Raw genomic sequence first — 27,971 nt, 5'->3', positions numbered from 1 at the left:
CCTCTCTCTCTCTGTCCCTCTCTCTTTCTCTCTGTCCCTCTCTCTTTCTCTCTCTCTCTATGTCTCTCTCTCTCTGTGTCCCTCTCTCTCTGTGTCCCTCTCTCTCTCTCTGTCCCTCTCTCTCTCTCTGTCCCTCTCTCTCTCTCTGTCCCTCTCTCTTTCTCTCTGTCCCTCTCTCTTTCTCTCTCTCTCTATGTCTCTCTCTCTCTGTGTCCCTCTCTCTCTCTGTGTCCCTCTCTCTCTCTCTGTCCCTCTCTCTCTCTCTGTCCCTCTCTCTCTCTCTGTCCCTCTCTCTCTCTTCTCTGTCCCTCTCTCTTTCTCTGTCCTCTCTCTCTCTCTCTCTCTGTCCCTCTCTCTTTCTCTGTCCCCTCTCTCTTTCTCTGTCCCCTCTCTCTCTCAATTTTCAATTCAATTCAATTCAAGGGGCTTTATTGGCATGGGTAACATGTGTTAACATTGCCAAAGCAAGTAAGGTAGGTAATATATAAAGTGAAATAAACAATAAAAATTAATTAATTAATCACACATACAGAAGTTTCAAAACAATAAAGACATTACAAATGTCATATTATATATATATATATATATATATATACAGTGTTTTTACAATGTACAAATGGTTAAGGACACAGGATAAAATAAATAAGCATAGATATGGGTTGTATTTACAATGGTGCGTGTTCTTCACTGGTTGCCCTTTTCTCGTGGCAACAGGTCACAAATCTTGCTGCTCTGATGGCACACTGTGGAATTTCACCCAGTAGATATGGGAGTTTTTCAAAATTGGATTTGTTTTCGAATTCTTTGTGGATCTGTGTAATCTGAGGGAAATATGTCTCTCTAATATGGTCATACATTGGGCAGGAGGTTAGGAAGTGCAGCTCTCTCTCTCTCTCTCTCTCTCTCTCTCTCTGTCCCTCTCTCTCTCTCTGTCCCTCTCTCTCTCTCTCTGTCCCTCTCTCTCTCTCTCTGTCTCTCTCTGTGTCCCTCTCTCTATCTCTCTCTCAATTCAATTCAATTCAAGGGGCTTTATTGGCATGGGAAACATGTGTTAACATTGCCAAAGCAAGTGAGGTAGATAATATACAAAAGTGTCTCTCTCTCTGTCTCTCTCTCTGTCTCTCTCTCTGTCTCTCTCTGTCTCTCTCTCTCTCTCTCTCTCTCTGTCTCTCTCTCTGTCTCTCTCTCTCTCTGTCTCTCTCTCTCTCTCTCTCTCTCTGTCTCTCTCTCTGTCTCTCTCTGTCTCTCTCTCTGTGTCTGTCTATCTGTCTGTCTGTCTCTCTATCAGCGGCACCCAAGTTCACCAAGATCCCCAGGGACCAGATCGGGGTATCGGGTGGTGTTGCCTCGTTTGTGTGCCAGGCGTCAGGTGACCCCAAACCCATGGTCAACTGGAATAAGAAGGGCAAGAAGGTCAACTCCCAACGCATAGAGGTGAGTTAACACTATACTCCCAACACATAGAGGTGAGTTAACACTATACTCCCAACACATAGGGGTGAGTTAACACTATACTCCCAACACATAGAGGTGAGTTAACACTATACTCCCAACACATAGAGGTGAGTTAACACTATACTCCCAACACATAGAGGTGAGTTAACACTATACTCCCAACACATAGGGGTGAGTTAACACTATACTCCCAACGCATAGAGGTGAGTTAACACTATACTCCCAACGCATAGAGGTGAGTTAACACTATACTCCCAACGCATAGAGGTGAGTTAACACTATACTCCCAACGCATAGAGGTGAGTTAACACTATACTCCCAACACATAGAGGTGAGTTAACACTATACTCCCAACACAAAAAAAGAAACACTGTACATCTGGCGACTGTGTCAGCGTGCACTGCACCCGGCCCACCACAGGAGTCGCTGGAGCGCGACAAGAACATCCTTGTCGGCCAAAACCTCCCCTAACCCGGACGATGCTGGGTCAATTGTGCGCTGCCCCATGGGTCTCCTAGTTGTGGCCGGCAGTGACAGAGACTGGACTCGAACCAGGATCTCTAGTGGCACAGCTATCGCTGTGATGCAGTGTCTTAGACCACTGCGCCACTCGGGAGGCCCTACTATTTATATTTTTGACAATTTTTACTTTTACTGCACTCCATACATTTTCCCTGACACCCAAAAGTTCTCGTTACATTTTGAATGCTTTGCAGGATACGAAAATTGTCTAATTCAAGCACTTATCAAGAGAACAACCCTGCTCATCCCTACTGCCTCTCATCTGGCAGAATCATTAAACACAAATTCTTCCTTTGTAAATGATATCTGAGTGTTGGAGTGTGCCCCTGGCTATCTGTAAATTTAAAAAACAAGAAAACTGTGCCTTCTGGGTTGCTTAATATAAGGAATTTGAAATTAATTATACTTTTTCTTTTGATACTTACATATATTTAAAACCAAATAGTTTTAGACTTTTACTCAAGTAGTATTTTACTGGGTGACTCACTTTTACTTGAGTAACTTTATTTTTACTCAAGTATGACAATTGGGTACTTTTTCCACCACTCATATTAGTTTCTTCTTTTTGTTGGGGGGGGTTCCCAATTCCCCTTCTTGGTCCTTCGTGGTCGTGCCTGGTTAATCACCTGGTTTCTGGCTCTTCCTGGTCCTTCGTGGTCGTGCCTGGTTAATCACCTGGTTTCTGGCTCTTCCTGGTCCTTCGTGGTCGTGCCTGGTTAATCACCTGGTTTCTGGCTCTTCCTGGTCTTTGTGGTCGTGCCTGGTTAATCACCTGGTTTCTGGCTCTTCCTGGTTCTATCTACTAGTTTATCTTTCCTCTTGTTTTCCTCCTCATTCTAAACGGTTTCCTGACTGGTTCTCTACTGGCTGTTTCCTGACTGGTTCTCTACTGGCTGTTTCCTGACTGGTTCTCTAATGACAGGTTCCTGACTGGTTCTCTACAGGCTGTATCCTGACTGGTTCTCTACTGGCTGTATCCTGACTGCTCCCTATCTCTTCCTCTCTCCTAGACAATAGAGTTTGATGATGGAGCGGGGGCCGTACTGAGGATCCAGCCTCTCAGGGCCCCCCGAGATGAGAATGTCTATGAGTGTGTGGCCCGCAACAGTGAGGGAGATGTGGCCACCACTGCCAAGCTCGCCATCATACGAGGTGAGTGTGTGTGTGACTGAGATCCTCTTCTTCTTCATGATCATCTTCATTAATACTGTCCATTTTAAGCACACACACACACACAGATACACACACACAGCTGCCCATGGTCTCTCCCTTCGTTCCCTTCACTGCCAACACAAGACGTAGCAAACACCATGCTTACACACCCTTCTATAACAGGAAAGAAGCGGCTGTTCTTTTAAGTCTGGGAGTTGGCGTGAGTTACTGTTGTTTGGCTGTGTTGAGGGCCAGTTAACTGGTGTGCGTGTGATTTAGACTACGGCTTCTCTCTCATAATCACTTAATTCGTTCTCTTCCTAGACCAAGATGGTATGAGTCTAATGCAGCCTGTCCCCTCAGTGCTAAACTAATCTAATGTACTCTCTATAGTGCTAAGCGCTAGGCTAGCTGTTGGCTGGAATTGGCTGTACGCCCAGGAGCTGTGGACCGGGCTTCGGCCCAATACAGGGGGAGGGACAGATGGAGGGATGTTATATCGACTCATTTTTACATAGGAAAGCAGAGGATTAGGACCGCGCTAGGATTGGATCCCATTTCTTAAGGAGGGAGGAAGAGGGATGGAGGGATTGAGGGATTGAGAGAGGGATACACAGCAGGATGAGGGGAGGAGAGAGACGGGGGTGGAGTGGGGGATAGGGGGTGGAGTGGGGGATAAGGGGTGGAACAACAAGAGTGGGGATGGAGAGTGACAGAAGAGATAGAAAGAAGAGAGGATGTAGAGAGGGAGGGGAGGGGTTGATTTGTCAGCCTTGGTGTTTCAGCAGAAGGCTGGTAGCCTGGGAAATATTATCGTGTCTATCTGTTAGGCCTGTCATCACACAAACACACTCAATCCCCACTCTGTGTCTGTGGGACATTACTACAAAAACTGTATAGCCCTTGTGTGTGTGTGTGTGTGTGTGTGTGTGTGTTCTGAATTTGAACTCTTGGCCACTTAATTAAGCCCCTTCTTTTGCCATGGCCTTAAGTGTTTCCCAGAGTTGTAGACAGACAGGTAGGTGTTGGAAGGTGAACCTTCGCCCCACTCTGAGGTCGTGAGTGCTCTGGAGCAGGTTTTCATCAATGATCTCTCTGTACTTTGCTCTGTTAATCTTTACCTCGATCCTGACTAGTCTCCCAGTACCTGCCACTGAAAAACATCCCCACAGCAGGATGCTGCCACCACCACGCTTCACCGTAGGGATGGTGCCAGGTTTCTTCCAGACGTGACACTTGGCTTTCAGTCCAAAGAGTTCAATCTTGGTTTCATCAGACTAGAGAATCCTCTTTCTCATGGTCTGAGAGTCCTTTAGGTGCCTTTTGGCAAACTCCAAGTGTCTAGACCCTCTACCATAAAGACCTGGTTGGTGGAGTGATGCAGAGATGCTTGTCCTTCTGGAAGGTTCTCTCATCTCCACAGAGGAACTCTAGAGCTCTGTCCGAGTGACCATTGTGTTCTTCTCCCCCGATTGCCCAGTTTGGCCGGTTCTAAACTTCTCCCATTTAAGAATGATGAAGGCCACTGTGTTCTTGGGGCCCTTCAATGCTGCAGAACATTTTTTGGTACCCTTCCCCAGATCTGTGCCTCAACACAATCGGAGCTCTTCGGACAATTCCTTTGACCTCATGGCTTGGTTTTTGCTCTGACATGCACAGTCAACTGTGGGACCTTATATAGACAGGTGTGTGCCTTTCTAAATCATGTCCATTCAATGGAATTTACCACAGGTGGACTCCAATCAAGTTGCAGGAACATCTCAAGCATGGACAATGGAAACAGGACGCACCTGAGCTCAATTTCGAGTCTCGTAGCAAAGGGTCTGAAAACTTAAATAAGATATTTCAGTTTTTTATATGTAAAATAATTCTCAACCTGTGTTCGTATTGTGTGAAGACTGATGAGGGGAAAACATAATAGAATAAGGCTGTAACGTAACAAAATGAGGAACAAGGGAAGGGGTCTGAATACTTTCTGAATGCACTGTAAGCCCATACACAAATCAAATTCACTTCAAATCAAATACAATTTTATTTGAAATATGCTTTGTAAACAACAGGTGTGGACTAACAGTGAAATGCTAATTTATGGATAATTTTCCAACAATGCAGACAATTTAATTACATTTTTTAATAACCTGTAAAAATCACGTCCATAGCATAACTCCTATTCTTTCTCTAAAGGTTTATAAGATCATATAACACCTTGTATTGCTTGGCCAGTCCTAACTCTCTCTCCCCATAGACAGTGGGTGGAGTATGGGTTACATTGGCCAGTCCTGACTCTCTCTCACCTTAGACAGTGGGTGGGGTATGGGTTACATTGGCCAGTCCTGACTCTCTCTCCCCATAGACAGTGGGTGGGGTATGGGTTACATTGGCCAGTCGTGACTCTCTCTCCTCATAGACAGTGGGTGGGGTATGGGTTACATTGGCCAGTCCTGACTCTCTCTCCCCATAGACAGTGGGTGGGGTATGGGTTACATTGGCCAGTCCTGACTCTCTCTCACCTTAGACAGTGGGTGGGGTATGGGTTACATTGGCCAGTCCTGACGCTCTCTCCCCATAGACAGTGGGTGGGGTATGGGTTACATTGGCCAGTCCTGACTCTCTCTCCCCATAGACAGTGGGTGGGGTATGGGTTACATTGGCCAGTCGTGACTCTCTCTCCCCATAGACAGTGGGTGGGGTATGGGTTACATTGGCCAGTCGTGACTCTCTCTCCTCATAGACGGTGGGTGGGGTATTGGTTACATTGGCCAGTCGTGACTCTCTCTCCTCATAGACGGTGGGTGGGGTATGGGTTACATTGGCCAGTCCTGACTCTCTCTCCCCATAGACGGTGGGTGGGGTATGGGTTACATTGGCCAGTCGTGACTCTCTCTCCCCATAGACGGTGGGTGGGGTATGGGTTACATTGGCCAGTCGTGACTCTCCCCATAGACGGTGGGTGGGGTATGGGTTACATTGGCCAGTCCTGACTCTCTCTCCCCATAGACAGTGGGTGGGGTATGGGTTACATTGGCCAGTCGTGATTCTCTCTCCCCATAGACAGTGGGTGGGGTATGGGTTACATTGGCCAGTCCTGACTCTCTCTCCCCATAGACGGTGGGTGGGGTATGGGATACATTCCCAGCTCTCTTTTCAAGCTATTTAAGGCATTATAAGATCGCGAACAGTTGCACCTTTTAATGGTTGCCGTTCTGACTGTCTCCCTGTGGGATGTACCCTACAGAAGCATTGTGGTTGGGCACAGTAGGAAGTAAGCTACTCTTTAGCTTGACTGCTAATGGAGGCCGGCTTATGTAGCAGGCTGTGGTAACTGGGGTCGGGCAGAGGAGATATCTCATTTAGACACTCACACCTCTCTCTCCTTCACTCCATTGCTCGCCAGCTCTCGGAGTATTTATTTGGTCAATGTGTCAGTGTATAATGTCTGTTGTTTGTAATAGTGTGTTATATGTGACAATGTGATTCTATTATACATTTTATTTGAATGTTGAAGAAATCTTGGAAGATTTGTCCAAATAAGGACTAAAAGAGATCCTAATAAAATAACATCTCGTTCTCCACCTAGCTAGCTCTACCAAGCTACAGTATACCATCCCTCTGTCCCTCTGTCTGTCTGTCCATCTGTCTAACTCTCACACTCTCCCTCTTCCCCTATCTCTCGCTCTCTTTCTCCCTCTTCCCTCTCTCTCTCTCTCTGGACACTGTGTTTTCACAGTGCTTGGCCTAGAGGAGGTTTTAGTATCTGCACTTCTGCAATTTTTTAACCTCCGGTGGGCGAGAGATTCTCATCGCTGCAGAAATGTGTGTGTGTTTGTGTATGCTAATACATGATTACCAAGGAAGGGAGGTAGGGGGTAGCAGGAAGGGTGGAAGGGCAGGTTTTCTACCACTACGACATATCTTTATACATAGTTTGTCTGATCAGTGATTCCCCTAGAGTGTTCCTTGGCGAGATGCAGAGGTCCCTGATGCATTCAGGACTGCAAGCACCAAAACGTTCAACTGAGACTGTCGGCCAATAATATTTACGTGGGCGGTAACAGAGCTTGTCAGGGGAGTGAGGGAAAGTCAAAATAATAGGAGGCGGATCAACTCTGCAAACCAACTTGGGATTTGGATGCTTGTGTACAATATGGTATGTGTTTGTGTTATTCATCTCACGCGGCAGATACCACTTGTCTGCTTTCACGAGACTAATGTGTTATGTGTGCAGACCGATTTCATTTGAACATGGCCTAGCCCTAGTCTCTAGTGGAAAACTAATATGATATTAGTATGTGCATGTAGGGGTTGTGCATTGTCTGTGGCAGTAGGGAGTATGTGGGGAGAAGTCGTATGTATGGATGAGAGACACACCACACTGTGGGTTTGTAGACCGATATATGTATGAGATTAAAGACTGAGAGCATCATTTCCATAAAGAGAACATTATCATTTAAAGTGTTTCCCCAGAGCTCTTTCGTCTCTTTTAAGTTGACACTATGAGGTGGAGAATTACTGCCCCAGATGCCACCTAAATCAAAGTGGAGAAGGATCATACTCAATCCGGGTTTCCCCTCGGTTTGTTTTCAGGCACATTTTCTGTTGAACTCACCTTTTTTTGTGTGCGTGTGCTAATGGGAATTTGTGTCTGTGTGTTTGTGTTGTGCAATTGTTTGTCCAAGTGTGTGCGTGTGCTAATGGGAATTTGTGTCTGTGTGTTTGTGTTGTGCAATTGTTTGTCCAAGTGTGTGCGTGTGCTAATGTGAATTTTTGTACTTGTGTTGTGCATTTGTTTGTCCAAGTGTGTGTTTGTGCCATGATTTAATGTTTGCTTGCCTTGTTTGTGGTTGGTTCTGCTATAAGCAGGCATGCTTCCCTGTACAAACACAATCAGGCCAGGATTAAGGCTGCTAGCCTCTAGTCAGAACCCTAGAGGAAAATATTGGCCGCTACCCGCCAAGTCCACAGGATGAAAAACTGCTGTCACACAGGCGGGCACACACACACATGCACAAACACACTCTTTCAAGTCTTTGCAAAGTGTTCTGTTAGGTTCTGAATAAACAGAGTAAAAACTCACAGACAACTAGAAAAAAGCTCAAACCAAGTCTATTCAACCACTGGGTCATACAGCTGCAAAGACAACAGTCACAAAAACACATCTTTATACCTCCCAACTAGGCCGAGTCATCCCCTTGATGCATAACATAGACTCTCTTTCTCTGTTGTTAGGCAGAAACACAGTAGGTTCCTCTTACTTAGGCCTGGGCAACTCCAGTCCTCTGGGGTCTGATTGGGGTCACACTTTTCCCCCAGCCCCAGCTAACACACCTGACTCCAATAACCAACTGATCATGATCTTCAGTTAAAAATCCAATTAGTTTGAATCAGCTGTTTGCTGAGTTGCCCAGGCCTTGTGGCTTACTGGTATTGTCATGGCCATGCCTAAGTGGTATTGTCATGCCCATATTAAACATTTATTGGAGGATTTGTATTTTTGTATTGCTTGTAACTGTTTTGGGTAATGCAAGTTCTTGTGCTGTTAGGGGAATAACCTGTTCGGGGAATAACCTGTTAGGGGGATAACCTGTTAGGGGGATAACCTGTTAGGGGGATAACCTGTTCGGGGAATAACCTGTTAGGGGGGGGATAACCTGTTACCTGGGGGATAACCTGTTAGGGGATAACCTGTTAGGGGAATAACCTGTTAGGGGAATAACCTGTTAGGGGAATAACCTGTTAGGGGAATAACCTGTTAGGGGGATAACCTGTTAGGGGGATAACCTGTTAGGGGAATAACCTGTTAGGGGGATAACCTGTTAGGGGGATAACCTGTTAGGGGAATAACCTGTTAGGGGAATAACCTGTTAGGGGAATAACCTGTTAGGGGAATAACCTGTTAGGGGAATAACCTGTTAGGGGGATAACCTGTTAGGGGGATAACCTGTTAGGGGGATAACCTGTTAGGGGATAACCTGTTAGGGGGATAACCTGTTAGGGGGATAACCTGTTAGGGGGATAACCTGTTAGGGGAATAACCTGTTAGGGGAATAACCTGTTAGGGGAATAACCTGTTAGGGGGATAACCTGTTAGGGGAATAACCTGTTAGGGGAATAACCTGTTAGGGGGATAACCTGTGAGTAAATGTAACAATCTGTGGTCGTTTTGTTTGTCTAGTGTAGTTTCTTAATCATTAAACCTAAACTGTATGTGTAAACATGTATGCACAGGGCCCAGCTGTAAAAGAGACCTTGGCCTCAGTCTGTGTTCCTTGTTGAAATAAAGGTGTAATAATAATAAGGTCTAGGATCCTCATGGGTGTGGAAATATACGTGTGTGTGTGTGTGAGAGGACCCTAACCAGATGGTCTTCGGGGTGGGCATCTGTGGCCCCCCTCCCAGCAGTGTCTTCTCTCTTCATCTGTTGATCGTATTTCTAGTTGATTTCCACATCCCTCCTGGTCCTGCTTCCTCAGCAACTGGTCCTCATCAAGAACTGAAACTAAACTGTTCCCTTTGCATCCTTCCTTAGAAATAGAAATGTTCAACAATAACATTGTTGTAGCTGTCCTCCGGCTCCACCATGGTGCTGTCCTACAGAGTGCTGTTGAGGCTACTGTAGACCTTCATTGCAAAACAGTGTGTTTTTTAATCAATTATTTGGTGATGTGAATATATTTAGCATAGTTTTATCTGAAAAGGATAACTTTTTAAATGTTTTACCATTTAAAAAAAAATTAAGTTCACTGAGGAGGATGGTCCTTCCCTTCCTCCTCTGAGGAGCCTCCACTGTTAGCAGTACTGAAGCGTCTGCCAATTTACTACTCCAGAATAAAGGAGACCTAATGTCTTATATCAGTGTCATGCTTCAAATATCAGTGTTGTTGACAAAACACAATACCAAACTTACTCACAGTTGTTCTCCTATTTCCACATAATCTATCACGGTTCCCCGCCCCAATAGAGTACGAACCAACCTGTGGCCTTATTGCTTAATACACACATCCTTTTCAAACAACGTTTTAATGTCTTTTTGCTTTTCCAACCATGGGTGCCTTCCTTCTATCACCATCCACATTCCTAGTCACTGACAAGCTTTAAGCACAGATATCCTGGGATATCTCCTATTCTCCACAGTATGTACTTCCTTCCTTGTCCTTCTACATGGTCTACTTCTCTACAACCTACAGTACTAGTACACAAGGATGACAATTTATCCGTACACACACACACACACACTCTACGGCCTCACGGCCACCGCGGCTGGGCTTCCACCCCCCCCCCCCCTTTACAGGTCTAGCAGGGAACTAACCCCACTCTGGATATACCCCCTAGGACGTACCCTCCGCAGGGACCAGCCTGCTTGGGCTTACCTTCCGAGACTTACCCTATACTTATATGAAGCCAGCAGGAAACTGTTGATTGTATTTCTAGTTGATAGTTGATTTCCACATCCCTCCTGGTCATGCTTCCTCAGCAACTGGTCCTTATCAAGAACGGAAACTAAACGGTTCCCTTTTGCCTCCTTTAGGAACATTCATTTTCAACAGTAACATATTTCCACAGAATATGAGCTTTCTGCACGTCCCCTTTTCTCACTCAGTAACTTTCAGTATCACTCAGTAACTTACCACACACCTAGTTCCTCTTGACCCTTCCTTGAACCCTAATATATACATTCCCTATACATGTAAAGTAATCAATAGGTTTTTAGTATGGTAACATGAATAAGTATATTTCAACAGTTCTAAAGTGTCCAATTAATTTTCATTCTACCAGGTACTGGGTGAAAGCAGCACTAGCAGCAGCATGTGTGTGCCTGATAAATGATGCATTAGTTGATATAAAACAGGATCAAGGTGCTATCGGATCATGACGGTGTCATGGTGATAGGTAGGTTAGGGTGATAGGTAGAATAGGGTATCTCTGTTTTAGGCAGGTGACACACCTAGGAGCTTGTCTCATTATCTGCAGAGATCCATATAGTTAGGTAGAGAATTAATGTGTGTATCTGTGGCGTTATGGCGTTTGTGACTGTTTTTTTCTATCCGTTTATTGTGGCCACTAGTGCTGTACATCAACTCCCCCACATGTGCAGTGCCTTCAGAAACCATTTTTCCACTTTTTGTTGTGTTACAGCCTGAATTGAAAATGTTTTTAATTGAGATGTTGAGTCACTGGCCTACACATTATACCTCATAATGTTAAAGTGGAATTATCCTTTTCCAATTTCCAATTTAACAAAAAATGTAAATCTGAAATGGCTTGAGTCAATAAGTATTCAACCCCTATGCTATGGCAAGCCTAAATAAGTTCAGGAGTAAACATTTGCTTAACAAGTCACATAAGTTGCATGGAGTGTTTAGTGTTTAACGTGATTTTTTAATTCCACCCCATCTCTGTACCCCACACATACAATTCTCTGTAAGGTCCCTCAGTCAAGCAGTGAGTTTCAAACACGGATGCAACTACAAAGACCAGGGAGGTTTTTCAATGTTTACTCCTGAACTTATTTTAGGCTTAAAATAACAACGTGTTTGAATACTTATTGTCTCATGACATTTCAGCTTTTCATTTTATAATTCATTTGTAAATGTTCCATTATGAGGTATTTTGTGTAGCTCAGTGACAAAAAAAATCTAATTTTAATCCCTTTTAAAATTCAGGCTTTAACACAACAAAATGTGGAAAAAGTCAAGGGGTGTGAATACATTCTGAAGGCTCTGTAGCAGTAATGATAGAACACATCAGATAGGAATACACAATGTCTACTGGAGCTGTATGTTTTACATTAAACACTCACAGTATACTGTACATTTAATCTCAGACATGTATAATGGACAGAGCTCATAAACTTCTAATGAGAGCATGCAGATAGGAATACATGACAACTCTCTCTGTGTTCTACTGCAAGGGTCTGGTCTCATTAACCCCCAGTTAAACCATGCAGCACCAGCAGGATAGACCCTGAGGTGATGAAAAGCCATTGTAAGGGTCTCTCTCTCTCTCTCTCTCTCTCTCTCTCTGTGTTCTACTGCAAGGGTCTGGTCTCATTAACCCCCAGTTAAACCATGCAGCACCAGCAGGATAGAACCTGAGGTGATGAAAAGCCATTGTAAGGGTCTCTCTCTCTCTCTCTCTCTCTCTCTCTCTCTCTCTCTCTCTCTCTCTCTCTCTCTGTGTTCTACTGCAAGGGTCTGTTCTCATTAACCCCCAGTTAAACCATGCAGCACCAGCAGGATAGAACCTGAGGTGATGAAAAGCCATTGTGAGCCCCTCTCTCAATTCAATTCAAGGGGCTTTGTTGTCATGGGAGAAACATGTTAACATTGACAAAGCAAGTGAAGTAGATAATATACAAAAGTGAAAGAAACAATAAAAATTAACAGTAAACATTACACTCACAGAAGTTCCAAAAGAATAAAGACATTACAAATGTCATTATGTACTGTATATATACAGTGTTGTAAAAATGGTTAAAGTACAAAAGGGAAACTAAATCAGCATAAATATGGGTTGTATTTACAATGTTTTTTGTTCTTCACTGGTTGACATTTTCTGGTGGCAACAGAAAATGACAAATCTTGCTGCTGTGATGGCACACTGTGGTATTTCACCCAATTGATATGGGAGTTTATCAAAATCGGAGTTGTTTTCGAGTTCTTTGTGGATCTGTGTAATCTGAGGGAAATATGTCTCTCTAATATGGTCATACATTGGGCAGGAGGTTAGGAAGTGCAGCTCAGTTTCCACCTCATTTTGTGGGCAGTGTGCACATAGCCTGTCTTCTCTTGAGAGCCAGGTCTGCCTACGGCGGCCTCTTTCAATAGCAAGGCTATGCTCACTGAGTCTGTACATAGTCAAAGCTTTCCTTAGGTTTGGGTTAGTCACAGTGGTCAGGTATTCTGCCACTGTGTACTCTCTGTTTAGGGCCAAATAGCACTCTATTTTGCTCTGTTTTTTGGTTAATTCTTTCCAATGTGTCAAGTAATTCTATTTTTGTTTTCTCATGATTTGGTTGTGAATTGTGTTGCTGTCTTGGGGCTCTGTGGGGTGGACCATTTTGCTTAGGGGACTCTTCCATTTCCTCTTTCTCTATTTTCTTCTCTCTCGCTTCCTCTCTCGCTTCCTCTTTTCCCTCTCTCTCTCTCTCTTTCCTCTCTCTCTCGTTTCCTATCTCTATTTATTTTACTGTCTCTTCCCTCTCTCTCTCTCTCTCTCTCTCTCTCTTTCCCTCTCTCTCTTTCCCTCTCTCTCTCTTTTCATCTCTCTCTTTCCCTCTCTCTCTTTTTCTCTCTCTTTTTTCCTCTCTCTCTTGGTCTCTCTCTCCTTTTCCCTTTCAATTAAACTCAATTCAATTTGCTTTATTGGCTTGACTAAACAATTTACTTTGGAAATTAAGTGATTAATAAAAATAATAATAATTAAGACTGTCAACGGGACAATCGGTAACAGCAATAATGTTCTACTCATTAACCCCCAGTTAAACCATGCAGCACCAGCAGGATAGACCCTGAGGTGATGAAAGCCATTATGAGACCCTCTCTCTTTCTCTGTGTGTTCTACCGCAAGGGTCTGGTCTCATTAACTCCCAGTTAAACCATGCAGCACCAGCAGGATAGACCCTGAGGTGATGAAAGCCATTATGAGTCCCTCTCTCTTTCTCTGTGTGTTCTACCGCAAGGGTCTGGTCTCATTAACTCCCAGTTAAACCATGCAGTACCAGCAGGATAGACCCTGAGGTGATGAAAGCCATTATGAGTCTCTCTCTCTGTGTGTTCTACTGCAAGGGTCTGGTCTCATTAACCCCCAGTTAAATCATGCAGCAGCCAGCGGGATAGGCTCACAATGGCTTTTCGTCACTTCAGGGTCTATCCCTCTTTTCCTCAATCTCTCTCTGTTTTCCTCTTTCTCTCACTCTCTCTTTTCTTCGCTCTCTCTCTTCTCCTCTCTGTCTTTTCCTCTCTCTCTTTTCCTCTCTCTTTCTCGCCCTCTCTTTTCCTCCCTCTCTCTCTCTTCCTCCCTCTCTCTCTTCCTCTCGCTCTCTCTCTCACTTTTCCCCTCTCTTTTCCCCTCTCTCTCTCTTTTCCTCTCTCTCTCTTTTCCTCTCTCTCTCTTTTCCTCTCTCTCTCTCTCTTTCCTCTCTCTCTCTCTCTTTCTCTCTCTCTCTCTCTCTTTCCTCTCTCTCTTCCTCTCTTTCCTCTCTTCCTCTCTTTCCTCTCTTCCTCTCTTTCCTCTCTTCCTCTCTTTCCTTTTCCTCTCTCTCTCTCTTTTCCCCTCTCTCTCTCTTTTCCTCCCTCTCTCTCTCTTTTCCTCCCTCTCTCTTTCTCTCTCTCTCTCTTTTCCTCCCTCTCTTTTTCGATTCTCTCTTTTCCTCCCTCTCTCTCTTCCTCTTGCTCTCTCTCTCGCTTTTCCCCTCTCTTTTCCCCTCTCTCTCTCTTTTCCTCTCTCTCTTTCCTCTCTCTCTCTCTTCCTCTTGCTCTCTCTCTCGCTTTTCCCCTCTCTTTTCCCCTCTCTCTCTCTTTTCCTCTCTCTCTTTCCCTCTCTCTCTCTCTTTCCTCTCTCTTTCCTCTCTTCCTCTCTTTCCTCTCTCCCTCTCTTTCCTCTCCCTCTCTTTCCTCTCTCTCTTTCCCCTCTCTCTTTTCCTCTCTCTCTCTCTCTCTCTCTCTCTCTCTCTCTCTCTCTCTCTTTTCCCCTCTCTCTCTCTTTTCCTCCCTCTCTCTTTCTCTCTCTCTTTTCCTCCCTCTCTCTTTCTCTCTCTCTTTTCCTCCCTCTCTTTTTCGCTCTCTCTCTTTTCCTCCCTCTCTCTCTTGCTCTCTCTCTCTTTTCCCTCTCTCTCTCTTTTCCTCTCTCTCTCTTTTCCCTCTCTCTCTCTTTTCCTCTCTCTCTTTTCCTCTCTCTCTTTTCCTCTCACTCTCTTTTCCTCTCTCTCTTTTCCTCTCACTCTCTTTTCCTCTCTCTCTTTTCCTCTCTCTCTTTTTCGCTCTCTCTTTTCCTCCCTCACTCTCTTCCTCTCACTTGCTTTTTCGCTCGCTCTTTTCCTCCTCTCTCTCTTCCTCTCGCTCTCTCTCTCTTTTCCTCCCTCTCTCTCTCTTTCTCGCTCTCTCTTTTCCTCTCTCTCTTTTCCCCTCTCTCTCTCTTTTCCTCTCTCTTTCTTTTCCTCTCTCTTTCCTTTCCTCTCTCTCTCTTTCCTCTCTCTCTCTTTTCCTCTCTGTCTCCCTCTCTCCCTCTCTCCCTCTCACTTGACGTAACAATATACTTTAGTTTAATTGATTCATTTACAATATTAGCGTAATTAAAACAATCAAGATTGTCAATGGGACAATCGGTAACGGCAATAATCAAGGGTAAAAATAACCATACAATGGACAATAACAATGGCATAGAGGACGTGTGCAGATTGGTTGGTCTGTCAGACACTGTCCCTCATGTTATGGCAGGCAGCAATGTAGTGCGTTGCCAACACACAGCTCTCTGCGTCCTCCCCCAACAGGACGGGTAGCCTATTCTCATCAGAGGTCTTTGAAACCTTGAATAACGGTTTCAATTTTGGGGAAATTACACTCTAATTGTTTTATATTTTTTACATTTTGTCGTAAAATGCAGCTCTGTCTCGGGTTCTGCTGTGGTTGCAAAGCCTTTCCTTTTCAGGGAGGCAGGTTTTCCTGTGTCCCTTCTCAATGGCAAGGCTGTACTTTGGCAAGATTTTTCAAAGGTTTTGATCAGAAACCATGGTCAAATAGTTTGCTATGGAGTACTGTTGAGTTAGGTCAGATAGCACTGCATTTTGCTTTGTGCTTGTGCTTCCCAGTGGGTAATATAGTTCATGTAGCTTTGACTGTGTTGTAATTTGGTTCATTCTGATTGATTGGATGTTCTGGTCCTGAGATTTCAGTGTGTTAGTAGAACAGGTTTGTGAATTCAGCCTCAGGACCAGCTGGATGGGGGGACTCTTTTCTTTGCTCAGCTCTTGGCATTGCAGGTTCTTGGTAATGATATGGAAGTGGTCACTGTATTTTAAATGTTTCTATAACTTAATTGCACTTTGAGTTTTTATTATTAGCAGATATTTCCTAATTCTGCCCTGCATTGTATGAAGTTTTCCTCTGGATATGTAGGAGACCCTTACAGAAATCTGCATGCAGGATTTCAATGGCGTGTTTGTCTCATTGGGTGAAATCATGTTTTGCAAGTGGACCCCAATGAGACATTCAATTAGCTTTAGCCGTATTTGAAAAGGCATTTCAATTAGAATGAGTTTTTTAATGGTGTAGAATGCCCTGCGTGCTTTCTCAGTTCTCTCAGCCTCATTTAGGTGTCCAGGTGAGTTTATCTCTAAATCTAAGTGATTATAGTGTGTGCATTACTATATATTCTGTATTTTGTACCAATTGAGAACTTTGGTCTAATTCCCTGAATTAGGTCTGGGAATACTGCTCTAGCAGGCCCAGGCTCTGCTGTAGGCCATGTGCTGTGTGTGACCGCAGGCCCAGGCTCTGCTGTAGGCCATGTGCTGTGTGTGACCGCAGGCACAGGCTCTGCTGTAGGCCATGTGCTGTGTGTGACCGCAGGCACAGGCTCTGCTGTAGGCCATGTGCTGTGTGTGACCGCAGGCCCAGGCTCTGCTGTAGGCCATGTGCTGTGTGTGACCGCAGGCCCAGGCTCTGCTGTAGGCCATGTGCTGTGTGTGACCGCAGGCCCAGGCTCTGCTGTAGGCCATGTGCTGTGTGTGACCGCAGGCCCAGGTCATCTGCGAACAGCAGGCATTTAACCTCTGAATTGTGGAGACTAACACCAGGGGCTGAGGATTTTTCTAGAATAGTGGCCAAGTCGTTGATGTAAATATTGAAGAGCGTCGGACTCAGATGGCAACACTGGCAAAGGCCCCGTTCCTGGTTAAATAATGATGTTATTTTCTTGCCAATTTTGAAGCTGCACGTATTATTATGTCATGTGGTTTACCCCCTACACCACTTACAATTATTTTATCTTATCTCTCTTTATCTCTTTCTCTCCCTTCCCCTCGACCTCTGTGAGCCTCTCTCTCTCTCTTTCTCTCTCTCTTCTCTCTCTCTCTCTCTCTCTCTCTCTCTCTCTCTCTCTCTCTCTCTCTCTCTCTCTCTCTCTCTCTCTCTCTCTCTCTCTCTCTCTCTTTCTCTCTCTCTCTTTCTCTCTCTCTTTCTCTCTCTCTCTTTCTCTCTCTCTCTTTCTCTCTCTCTCTTTCTCTCTTTATCTTTCTCTCTCTCTCCTTTCTGTTTCTCCCTCCTGTCGATGGAGGTATCGCTGGCATCCATTCAACCAGGTTATTAACATTGATCAGATAGGGCCGTGGGTACGCACACCCCCCAACTCACACCGATGGGTGTCCTCTGGACAGCTGGCCAGGATGTGATCAAAACCCAGTCAATGGTAGTGACAGGGGTTCTGACCTGGAGATTATTTTTACTGAGTCTATTTCCTTGAGTCTCGTCTTCTTTCTTTCCCTCATCTTCCACCCCCTTCTCCTCTCACTCCTAGTCCTCCCTTTCCCCTCTTACCTCACACCTGCCATCTTCTCCTCTCTGCATCTTACTATTTTTGCCTCCTCGTCTTCTTTCCTCCTGAGTGGGTCTTATCTGACAGGCTCTCTGAGGAGTCCTCTCCTCTCCTCTCTCTGTACTGAAACTGAAGACAGATGTTACAGCCAGTCACACTACTGACTGGGTGGCAGGGTGAACCATGGCGGTAAGAAATAACAACTACACAGGAAGAGTTTTCATTTTTTTGGGCCTTCTTATTTTGCCCATAGTTACATTTGTTAGAAACATTAGTTAGAAACTCTGTTGTATATATGATAGAACTGAGTCCAGTTCAGTGGGTTTTTATCTAATTGACACTCAATTAGTCATGGTGACAAATGTTCTATCCCAGGAGGGAACGGAAAATGGTACAGTACCCAGGTTGCGTGTGTGTGCGTTCGTGTAATTGTATGCGCGGGTGTGTGAGCGCGTGTGGGGGAGAGAAAGGAGGAGGGAGGACTGATTGACGGATGATTATGTGGCTGGCCATCTGGACCGCAGTCAGAGAGAAGCTGAAGCCAATTCACCAGAGAAAGTGTGTGTGTGTGTGTGTGTGTGTGTGTGTGTGTGCGCAATGTGTCTGTACAGGTATCTGTGTACATTTTTGGGATGTATTTGTCCCCATTCCCTGGTAGTATAGTATAAACACACATAACATGAAGCCCCAACGCAGTTGCACTCCCTTCCTTCTAATTGTTTGTACACTTTAACAATTAGCCAGCTAACAAGTCGTTACTACGCCCTGCGCCATATCCCTCCCTGCTATCTGACTGCCTAATTGAGTCAGTTGTATCTGAGGAGAAACCCTGTGCATAGTTACTATGACAACACAATACGGAAGAACACAGAGGATATCAGTGTGTTCTGTTCCCCTCACAATAACACCTGTCTTCATCTCAGGGACCCCGCTCTCTGTCTTCATCGTGGAGCTGACACTACTACCTACTACCAGGCCTATGGGAAAAGAGTGGAGGACGGGATAGCCCATTCTCTGTAAAAGTCTGGATGTAATAAGTCAAGATAATGCATATGCCACTTAGTAGACACTTTTTTTCCAATGGGACTAACAGTACATTTTACTGTAGGATGTATATGACCTTGGCCAACTGAGGAATATGTGTGTCAGCAGGCCATGTTGGACAGGCCATGTTGGAGAGGACATGTTGGAGAGGCCATGTTGGAGAGGCCATGTTGGACAGGCCATGTTGGACAGGCCATGTTGGACAGGCCATGTTGGACAGGCCATGTTGGACAGGCCATGTTGGACAGGCCATGTTGGACAGGCCATGTTGGACAGGCCATGTTGGAGCCTGGCAGAAGATGTACAGTGCCTTGCGAAAGTATTCGGCCCCCTTGAACTTTGCGACCTTTTGCCACATTTCAGGCTTCAAACATGAAGATATAAAACTGTATTTTTTTGTGAAGAATCAACAACAAGTGGGACACAATCATGAAGTGGAACGACATTTATTGGATATTTCAAACTTTTTTAACAAATCAAAAACTGAAAAATTGGGCGTGCAAAATTATTCAGCCCCTTTACTTTCAGTGCTTCAAATTCTCTCCAGAAGTTCAGTGAGGATCTCTGAATGATCCAATGTTGACCTAAATAACTAATGATGATAAATACAATCCACCTGTGTGTAATCAAGTCTCCGTATAAATGCACCTGCACTGTGATAGTCTCAGAGGTCCGTTAAAAGCGCAGAGAGCATCATGAAGAACAAGGAACACACCAGGCAGGTCCGAGATACTGTTGTGAAGAAGTTTAAAGCCGGATTTGGATACAAAAATATTTCCCAAGCTTTAAACATCCCAAGGAGCACTGTGCAAGCGATAATATTGAAATGGAAGGAGTATCAGACCACTGCAAATCTACCAAGACCTGGCCGTCCCTCTAAACTTTCAGCTCATACAAGGAGAAGACTGATCAGAGATGCAGCCAAGAGGCCCATGATCACTCTGGATGAACTGCAGAGATCTACAGCTGAGGTGGGAAACTCTGTCCATAGGACAACAATCAGTCGTATATTGCACAAATCTGGCCTTTATGGAAGAGTGGCAAGAAGAAAGCCATTTCTTAAAGATATTCATAAAAAGTGTTGTTTAAAGTTTGCCACAAGCCACCTGGGAGACACACCAAACATGTGGAAGAAGGTGCTCTGGTCAGATGAAACCAAAATTGAACTTTTTGGCAACAATGCAATGCAAAACGTTATGTTTGGCGTAAAAGCAACACAGCTCATCACCCTGAACACAACATCCCCACTGTCAAACATGGTGGTGGCAGCATCATGGTTTGGGCCTGCTTTTCTTCAGCAGGGACAGGGAAGATGGTTAAAATTGATGGGAAGATGGATGGAGCCAAATACAGGACCATTCTGGAAAATAACCTGATGGAGTCTGCAAAAGACCTGAGACTGGGATGGAGATTTGTCTTCCAACAAGACAATGATCCAAAACATAAAGCAACATCTACAATGGAATGGTTCAAAAATAAACATATCCAGGTGTTAGAATGGCCAAGTCAAAGTCCAGACCTGAATCCAATCGAGAATCTGTGGAATGAACTGAAAACTGCTGTTCACAAATGCTCTCCATCCAACCTCACTGAGCTCAAGCTGTTTTGCTTTCAGTCTCTCGATGTGCAAAACTGATAGAGACATTCCCCAAGCGACTTACAGCTGTAATCGCAGCAAAATGTGGCGCTACAAAGTATTAACTTAAGGGGGCTGAATAATTTTGCACACCCAATTTTTCAGTTTTTGATTTGTTAAAAAAGTTTGAAATATCCAATAAATGTCGTTCCACTTCATGATTGTGTCCCACTTGTTGTTGATTCTTCACAAAGTTCACAGTTTTATATCTTTATGTTTGAAGCCTGAAATGTGGAAAAAGGTCGCAAAGTTCAAGGGGGCCGAATACTTTCGCAAGGCACTGTATTAGCTACTGTACTGTGTTAACACAATGAGCTGGCTCGGCACCAGGCTTATTGACTGAAGGAAGGCTTACTGGATCACTTGTTTGTTTGCTAACACAGTTGACCAAATCTAGTGACCGCTGGCCAGCTAGGCTAGCGAAGACAAATAATGAATCAACAGGAATTGTAGTTTGAAGTGCGATTGGGAGTCTAGCCACCCTAGACCCTAGGTGTGGTGTGTGAGAGTGGACACCAGATGTTATGGAGAGAGTAAATGGCAGGCAACACTTACAAGGATGACTTTTATAGCATTGAACCAACAGGACATCTATACTCCACGTTGGCATCAAACATACCATGACAACAGACATTCTAAATCACATTTTCTGTGGAACTGTCTTTAGAGACAAATGGAAATTCTTTGCAATGAAAAACTCTTTGAATAACAACTAATAACAACCCCCCCCCCCTCCAGAGGACCTGTTGCCATTTGGTTTCCCCAGCATCGACATGGGTCCTCAGCTGAAGGTGGTAGAGAGGACCAGGACGGCCACCATGCTGTGTGCTGCCAGTGGCATCCCTGACCCAGAGATCTCCTGGTTCAAAGACTTCCTCCCTATAGAGCCCAGCTCCAGCCAGGGACGCATTAAACAGCTGCGCTCAGGTAAGACAAATGGGAGTTCTTGTGTTTCTTAAATGATACATCCTCATTTCATTAAAACCTCACCTCCCCCCCTTTAAATATCCCCTGTATTACATACTTACATTGCACTCTACCCCACGATACAAAACAACACCACACATCACGATAACCAAAACCTCACCACTTAAACAACCGTATATCTTCCCCAGCTGTTCAGACGGCACTCTCCGACACACCATATCTCCTGAAACATCTCCACACTCAAATTCTACCCAGAGGCGCACTGAGATCATCCCATTAAATAATAGTAAAGGGTCTTTTACCCCCCATCTTTGACCCTGTTCCTCCTTGTTAGCCAAGTAGCAAACTTTGTCTGAGAAATCAGATAATTCAACAACACACATTTGGCCTTTTCCTTATTTGAATACCTGTACTCCACTATAAACATCCCAACAGTAAGACCCACCCCCAACCTGTATGTACACCCTGGCCCAACTACGGTTGCTAGTCCCAATTCTGAGTTGTGCTCTGATATCTGCTTCACTGATTTCTGCTCTCGTAAAAGCCGGGGTTTTCTGCATGTTAACACTAGACGCTTATAACCTAAAATGGATCAATTGAATATATGGGTTCACAGCTCCAATCCAGATGTGTTGGTCATTACTGAGACGTGGTTAAGGAAGAGTGTTTTGAATACTGATGTTAACCTTTCTGGTTATAAACTTCCAAAGGTGGGGGAGTGGCAATCTTTACCAAGGATCACCTTCAGTGCTCGGTTTTCTCCACCAAGTCTGTCCCCAAACAATTTGATTTGCTGGTTATAAGCATTAAACTTTCAAATAGTTATTTGACTGTTTCTGGGTGCTATCATCCTCCATCAGCACCAGCCTGTACCCTACCTGCCCTAAGCTCTCTCCTGGCCCCTTACACTAAGTCTGAATTTGTCCTTACACCAAGTCCTAAAGCCATGGGACTCCCTAAATCTTTCTCAGATTATTACCAATCCCACACGGTATGACTCCAAACACCCAGAAAAGGCTACTCTCCTCATTGTTATCCACACAAACAATCCTGATAGGTATCAGTCTGGTATCAGTCTGTGTTTCCTGTAATGACCTTAGTGAGCACTGTTTTTACACCTTGCATTCGTAATGGCTGCTCAGTGAAATGACCTGTCCTGATTGGTCATAGACGCTTGCTAAAAAATGTAATGAGTAAGTCTTCCTTCATGAACTGGCCTCTGTAAAATGGGATAGAAGCAGCTTGATTCCCTCTGTTGAAGATGCTTGGAACTTCTTTCTTGATATTTTCAGTGGTATTGTTGGCAAACACACCCCCATAAAGAACATGAGAATTAAAAAAAGGTTCAGCCCCTTGTTCAACCGTGATCTTGCAGAGTTACTCTACCTCAATAATTGCATTTGGCGAAAGGCTCGTCACACGCATACTCAGGCTGACTGGCTATCATTCAGGCAAATGAGAAATACAGTAAGTGCACTCAGGCTATCCAGAAAGACAAAGTTAGTTACTTTAAGGAGCAGTTCTCTCTCTGTGGGTCTAACCCCAAGAAGTTCTGGAAAACGGTTAAAGACATGGAGAATAAACCCTCCTCACAGCTGCCCATGTCCCTTAATGTTGATGATGTGGTTGTTACTGACAAGAAGCACATGGCTGAGCTCTTTAATCACCACTTCATTAGGTCAGGATTCCTATTTGACTCAGCCATGCCTCCTTGACTGTCCAACATTTCCTCATCTCCCACCCCTTCTAATGTGTCTATCCTCGATGCTTCTCCCTCTTTTTCCCCTGCCCCGGAACAAAGTTTCTCCCTGCAGGCGATCACTGAGTCCAAGGTGCTAAAGGAGCTCCTTAAACTTGACACCAAAAAAACATCTGGGTCAGATGGTTTAGACCCTTTCTTCTTTAAGGTTGCTGCCGCTATCATCTCCAAGCTTATCTCTGACCTTTTTAACCTGTCTCTCCTTTCTGGGGAGATTCCCAATGCTTGGAAGGTAGCCACGGTTCATCCTTTATTTAAAGGGGGAGATCAAGCTGATGCTAACTGTTATTGGCCTATTTCTATTTTGCCCTGTTTATCAAAAGTGTTGGAAAAACTTGTCAATAATCAACTGACTGGCTTTCTTGATGTCTATAGTATTCTCTCTGATATGCAATCTGGTTTCCGCTCAGGTTATGGATGTGTCACTGCAACCTTAAAGGTGCTCAATGATGTCACCATTGCCCTTGATTCTAAGCAATATTGTGCTGCTATTTCTATTGACTTGGCCAACACTTTTGATACAGTAGACCAGTCAGAAAATCTGCTGTCTCAGTCAATGCCTGTCACCAAGGGAGTGCCCAAAGGCTCGATCCTAGGCCCCATGCTCTTTTCAATTTACTTCAACAACATAGCTCAGGCAGTAGGAAGCTCTCTCATCCATTTATATGCAGATGATAGTCTTATACTCAGCTGGCCCCTCCCCGGATTTTGTGTTAAATGCTCTACAACAAAGCTTTCTTAGTGTCCAAAAAGCTTTCTCTACCCTTAACCTTGTTCCGAACACCTCCAAAACAAAGGTCATGTGGTTTGGTAAGAAGAATGCCCCTCTTCCTACAGGTGTTGTTACTACCTCTGAGGGTTTAGAGCTTGAGGTAGTCACCTCATACAAGTACTTGGGAGTATGGCTAGATGGTACACTGTCCTTCTCTCAGCGCATATCAAAGCTGCAGGCTAAAGTTAAATCTAGACTTGGTTTCCTCTATCGTAATCACTCCTCTTTCACCCCAGCTGCCAAACTAACCCTGATTCAGATTAGCATCCACCCCAAGCTAGTTTATGGAGACATAATGTATAGATCGGTAGGTAAAGGGGCTCTTGAGCGGCTAGATGTTCTTTACCTTTCGGCCATCAGATTTGCCACCAATGCTCCTTATAGGGCACATCACTGCACTCTATACTCCTCTGTAAACTGGTCATCTCTGTATACCCGTCGCAAGACCCACTGGTTGATGCTTATCTCACTCCCCCTATCTTAGATATCTACTGCAGCCCACATCCTCCACATACAACACCCATTCTCCCAGTCACATTCTGTTAAAGGTCCCCAAAGCACACACAAACACTCAAACTGGACAGTTTTATCTAAATCTCTTCATTCAAAGACTCAATCATGGACACTCTTACTGACTGTTGTGGCTGCTTTGCATGATGTATTGTTGCCTCTACCTTCTTGCCCTTTGTGTTGTTGTCTGTGCCCAATAATGTTTGTACCATGTTTTGTGCTGCTACCATGTTGTGTTTCTACCATGGTGTTATGTTGTGTTGCTGCCTTGCTATGTTGTAGTCTTAGGTCTCTCTTCATGTAGTGTTGTCACAATTGTTGTGATGTGTGTTTTGTCTTGTATTTATGTTGTATTTATTTTTTATTTTAATCCCAGGCCCCCATCCCAGCAGGAGGCCTTTTGCCTTTTGGTAGGTAGGCCACCATTGTAAATAAGAGTTTGTTCTTAACTGACTTGCCTAGTTAAGTAAAGGTTAAATAAATAAAATAAATTTGTGTATGGACAACCTCAGCCAGTGATGGCCCGACCAGAAGACATCAACCAGCTTGCAGGGGGAGGTGTGTTCCCTACTTCACCTTAGCTGACGAAGCTCCCTCGTACAACTTCAAACTAGTATCTAGTGCCTGCCTATCCTGCCCATCCTTGACCATCACAGAAATGTAATCTGCATACGCTGACACTCCCTGCAGTCTCCTGTGTATGAGGCCCAAAACAGGCTCAATGGCTCGTGTATATAACTGCCCCGATTGAGGGCATCCTTGTCCAATGCCCCACCTCACCCAGACTGGCCTGCTGAGAACCCCACCCTGCCTTGACCATACATGACGCCCCACTATTTAACATCTTCACATAGGCCAAAAACATTTCCCCAAACACCGACATCACATTTAACAGATACTCATGGTCCACTCTATCAAATGCCTTCTCTTGGTCGAAAGAGACATGTCCAAAGTTCACATTAGAAACTCTAGACAAGTCCAACTCGCCCCTGACTAAGAACATGTGTTCCGTGATTGAGCGACCCAGTACACAACATGTCTGGTTCTTGTGTACTATAGAGTCCAGATGAGACTTCCGTCTGTTAGCAAGGACCTTGGAAAATATCTTGTAGTCTGCACAGAGCAATGCCACAGGCCTCCAGTTCTTAAGATCATGTAGTCCTCTTTTTTGGGTAGGAGAGTCAGAACTGCAAGACGGCAGCATATCGGCAACTATCCTACCCCGACGCACTCACGCAACAAGCAAAAGAAGTCCAGTCGAATTAGAATTTTTAAAATAAAACTCCACTGGGAGTCCATCGACCCCCGGTGAATGGCTGGGGAACATCTGGGTTACGGCCTCTGCCAGTTCAAGGGACAACAGGGGAATGTCCATTTCATCCCTCTGTGCCAGATAGAGCTTAGGGAGTTCTGCAAACAAAACCTGAGCACACATAGGATCACACAGTTTTGCCCTATACAACTCAGTATAAAACTCCCCAGTCCACTCCTGCATCTCCCCCACCACAGAGGTCACCCGCCCATAGACAATGCATACCCTTGGCTTCACCACTCTGTCTTTCCAAACCAAAGAAGAAGGAGATAGGTGCATCCATCTCCTTGAGCATGAAGAACCTAGCTCTTACAAGTGCTCCCTTTGCTTTAACCTGGAAAAAGTAAATTAGCCTGGAGGCCTACATTGCCTTGCCCCATCAGCTCTACCGTCAATTCACACTGATTGTACGCTCGAGTTCCCCACAATACTATTCTAGCCTCTGAGGATGAGAGAGCTGTATACTATTGACAGAAAAGCCGAATTTTGGCTTTTCCCACATCCCACCATTGACTCAGAGACTCATATTCCTCTCTTTGCTGCCCCCACCTTTCCCAAAAAGTCTGGAAACATGAGCAAAAAGTGGCAACTTGTAAGAACTTTACATTAAACTTCCAACAGGATGCCTGCCGAGGTCCTGGTGAAATAGACAGCCAAGCCATGGTTATGTGGTGATCTGAAAAACCCACCGGGAGAATGGTAGCACCCAACAGCTTATTGTTCTGATTCCTAGACATGTAAAACTGATAGAGTCAAGCTGTACTCACTCTTGCCCCAAAGACCTTCACCCATGTATACTGACATGTGTTGGGATGTCTAGTTCTCCAAACATCCACAAGGTCAAACTGCTTAATGATGTCCCTTTAACTTTCGTTAAATCCATCGTACAGTTCCAGTCCCCGCCGACCACCGGCGTCTCCTCAGGCGCTACCTATGAGAGTTCCTGTCTAAAGACACCCAAACAGACAACCCCTCTCCCTCCCTGTGTTAGGGGCATACACATTTATAAGGACAAAACCCCAGTTGTTAATTTCTGCTCTTACTACAAGCAGTTTACCCCTACACACCTCCTTTGAGGAATACATTTGTACAGCCAGACCCAGTGGCAAAAGGACTGCATCCCCTGCACTAACATTTGTTCTATGGCTCAGCACACCTCCCCTTTCCACCGGAGCCTCTGTACTTTATTTTGTTTTACATACTTACCCAACAGACTCCTCTTTCCAGAAAAAAAATATTAATCTAAATAGTAAACAGTGTCTGAAGGTAGACCCTTACCCACGGTTGTGACCCACTTCCTCAACCTAAAACGTTTCCTGGGTGAGAGGACACCATGCCCCTCATTTTTCATAGCATGTTGTACTGATTTTACAAACTTTCCCGGATCGCAAAAAAAGCTTCAAAATGAACCTTTTCCCCTTTAGTCTCATTCAGGAACCTTGACAGTTCCCTCACCGTGTACTTTGACCCCTCTGCCTGACTGGCTGTCAGCTCTGGACCCACTGAGGAGGAGTCTGAAAAGAAAGCCTCCTCATCGTCCTCTTCCTCAGACTCACCTTCCTCCTCCTCATCTCCATCTTCCATCCTGACCACCTGCCCTTTCTTTCTAGTCGGGGCCAGAAAACCGCTAGCAAACTTACCAAACCGACTCAGCTTTTTCTGGATTTGATCATCCCTAGTCGAAGGAGTTAAGAGGATAAATCAGCAGCAACACATTCAAAATAACTGTGTTAACCCTCCACCATAGAAAATAAACATTTTAAGAAAAGACCAAGGAAATAATCAAGAAAATAAGTAAGGACAGAGCCCTCCACGCGACCTCTCAACTATAAAACACTCCCTGCATGCACTGAGAGAGAGAACAACTCTCAATGGACTTCTAGGTTAGCTGTGTAGCCTACAGCACAAGCTGTAGATCTGAACTCATGTTCATAGCTAACTCCTTGAAGCCCTCTTCCAGGTCAAGGTAGTTTGTCTCTTCTATGTGTCTGAAGAGAGCCGAGCCCATATCCACAAAGCGTCTCAGAGTTGGAATACTGCTCTAGGATCTGTCCATAAAGTGGTATTAATTACGATCAAAAAGGCTACACTGATCCTTGACCAGCACTCCTAGTCTAAGATGCATTGTGGATATGGGCCTAGGCTTATTGTCTGGGCATGTCTGACTCAGAATCCATCAGAGATAGGAGGGTGACAGAACAACAAAAAGACTCTTGAGCTACATTCACATTTTATGAGTTCCCCTGTCCTAACATCTTTGTGTCAGGCTCAGTACTGTATGTTCTGACGTGTCATATTTCTCTCTTTCCATCCTGAGGTTTTGTGTTTGTCTTGTATTTTCATCTACAAGTGG

The 27,971-nt window shown here is 44.6% G+C and overlaps 1 protein-coding gene across 5 annotated transcripts in view; it reads left to right on the top strand.

Moving 5' to 3' along the window:
• LOC135510748 (receptor-type tyrosine-protein phosphatase S-like) overlaps positions 1-27,971 on the top strand; it is a 139,433-nt gene that overhangs the window by 30,640 nt on the left and 80,822 nt on the right. For 4 of the 5 annotated variants that reach the window (XM_064931956.1, XM_064931934.1, XM_064931942.1 and 1 more), the window contains exons 4-6: positions 1,289-1,434; positions 2,988-3,129; positions 21,077-21,265. In XM_064931956.1, coding sequence (XP_064788028.1) covers positions 1,289-1,434; positions 2,988-3,129; positions 21,077-21,265 — 477 coding nt within the window. Of the gene's footprint in view, positions 1-1,288; positions 1,435-1,744; positions 1,755-2,987; positions 3,130-21,076; positions 21,266-27,971 lie in introns of those variants that run through there. The other variant, XM_064931951.1, reaches the window with a different exon arrangement.

Source organism: Oncorhynchus masou, chromosome 3 (genome assembly GCF_036934945.1).
Source record: "Oncorhynchus masou masou isolate Uvic2021 chromosome 3, UVic_Omas_1.1, whole genome shotgun sequence".
In the NCBI taxonomy this organism is placed as follows: Eukaryota; Metazoa; Chordata; class Actinopteri; order Salmoniformes; family Salmonidae; genus Oncorhynchus; species Oncorhynchus masou.
Note: the sequence above shows the minus strand (reverse complement) of the source record. Positions and strands in the feature narration are given on the sequence as shown.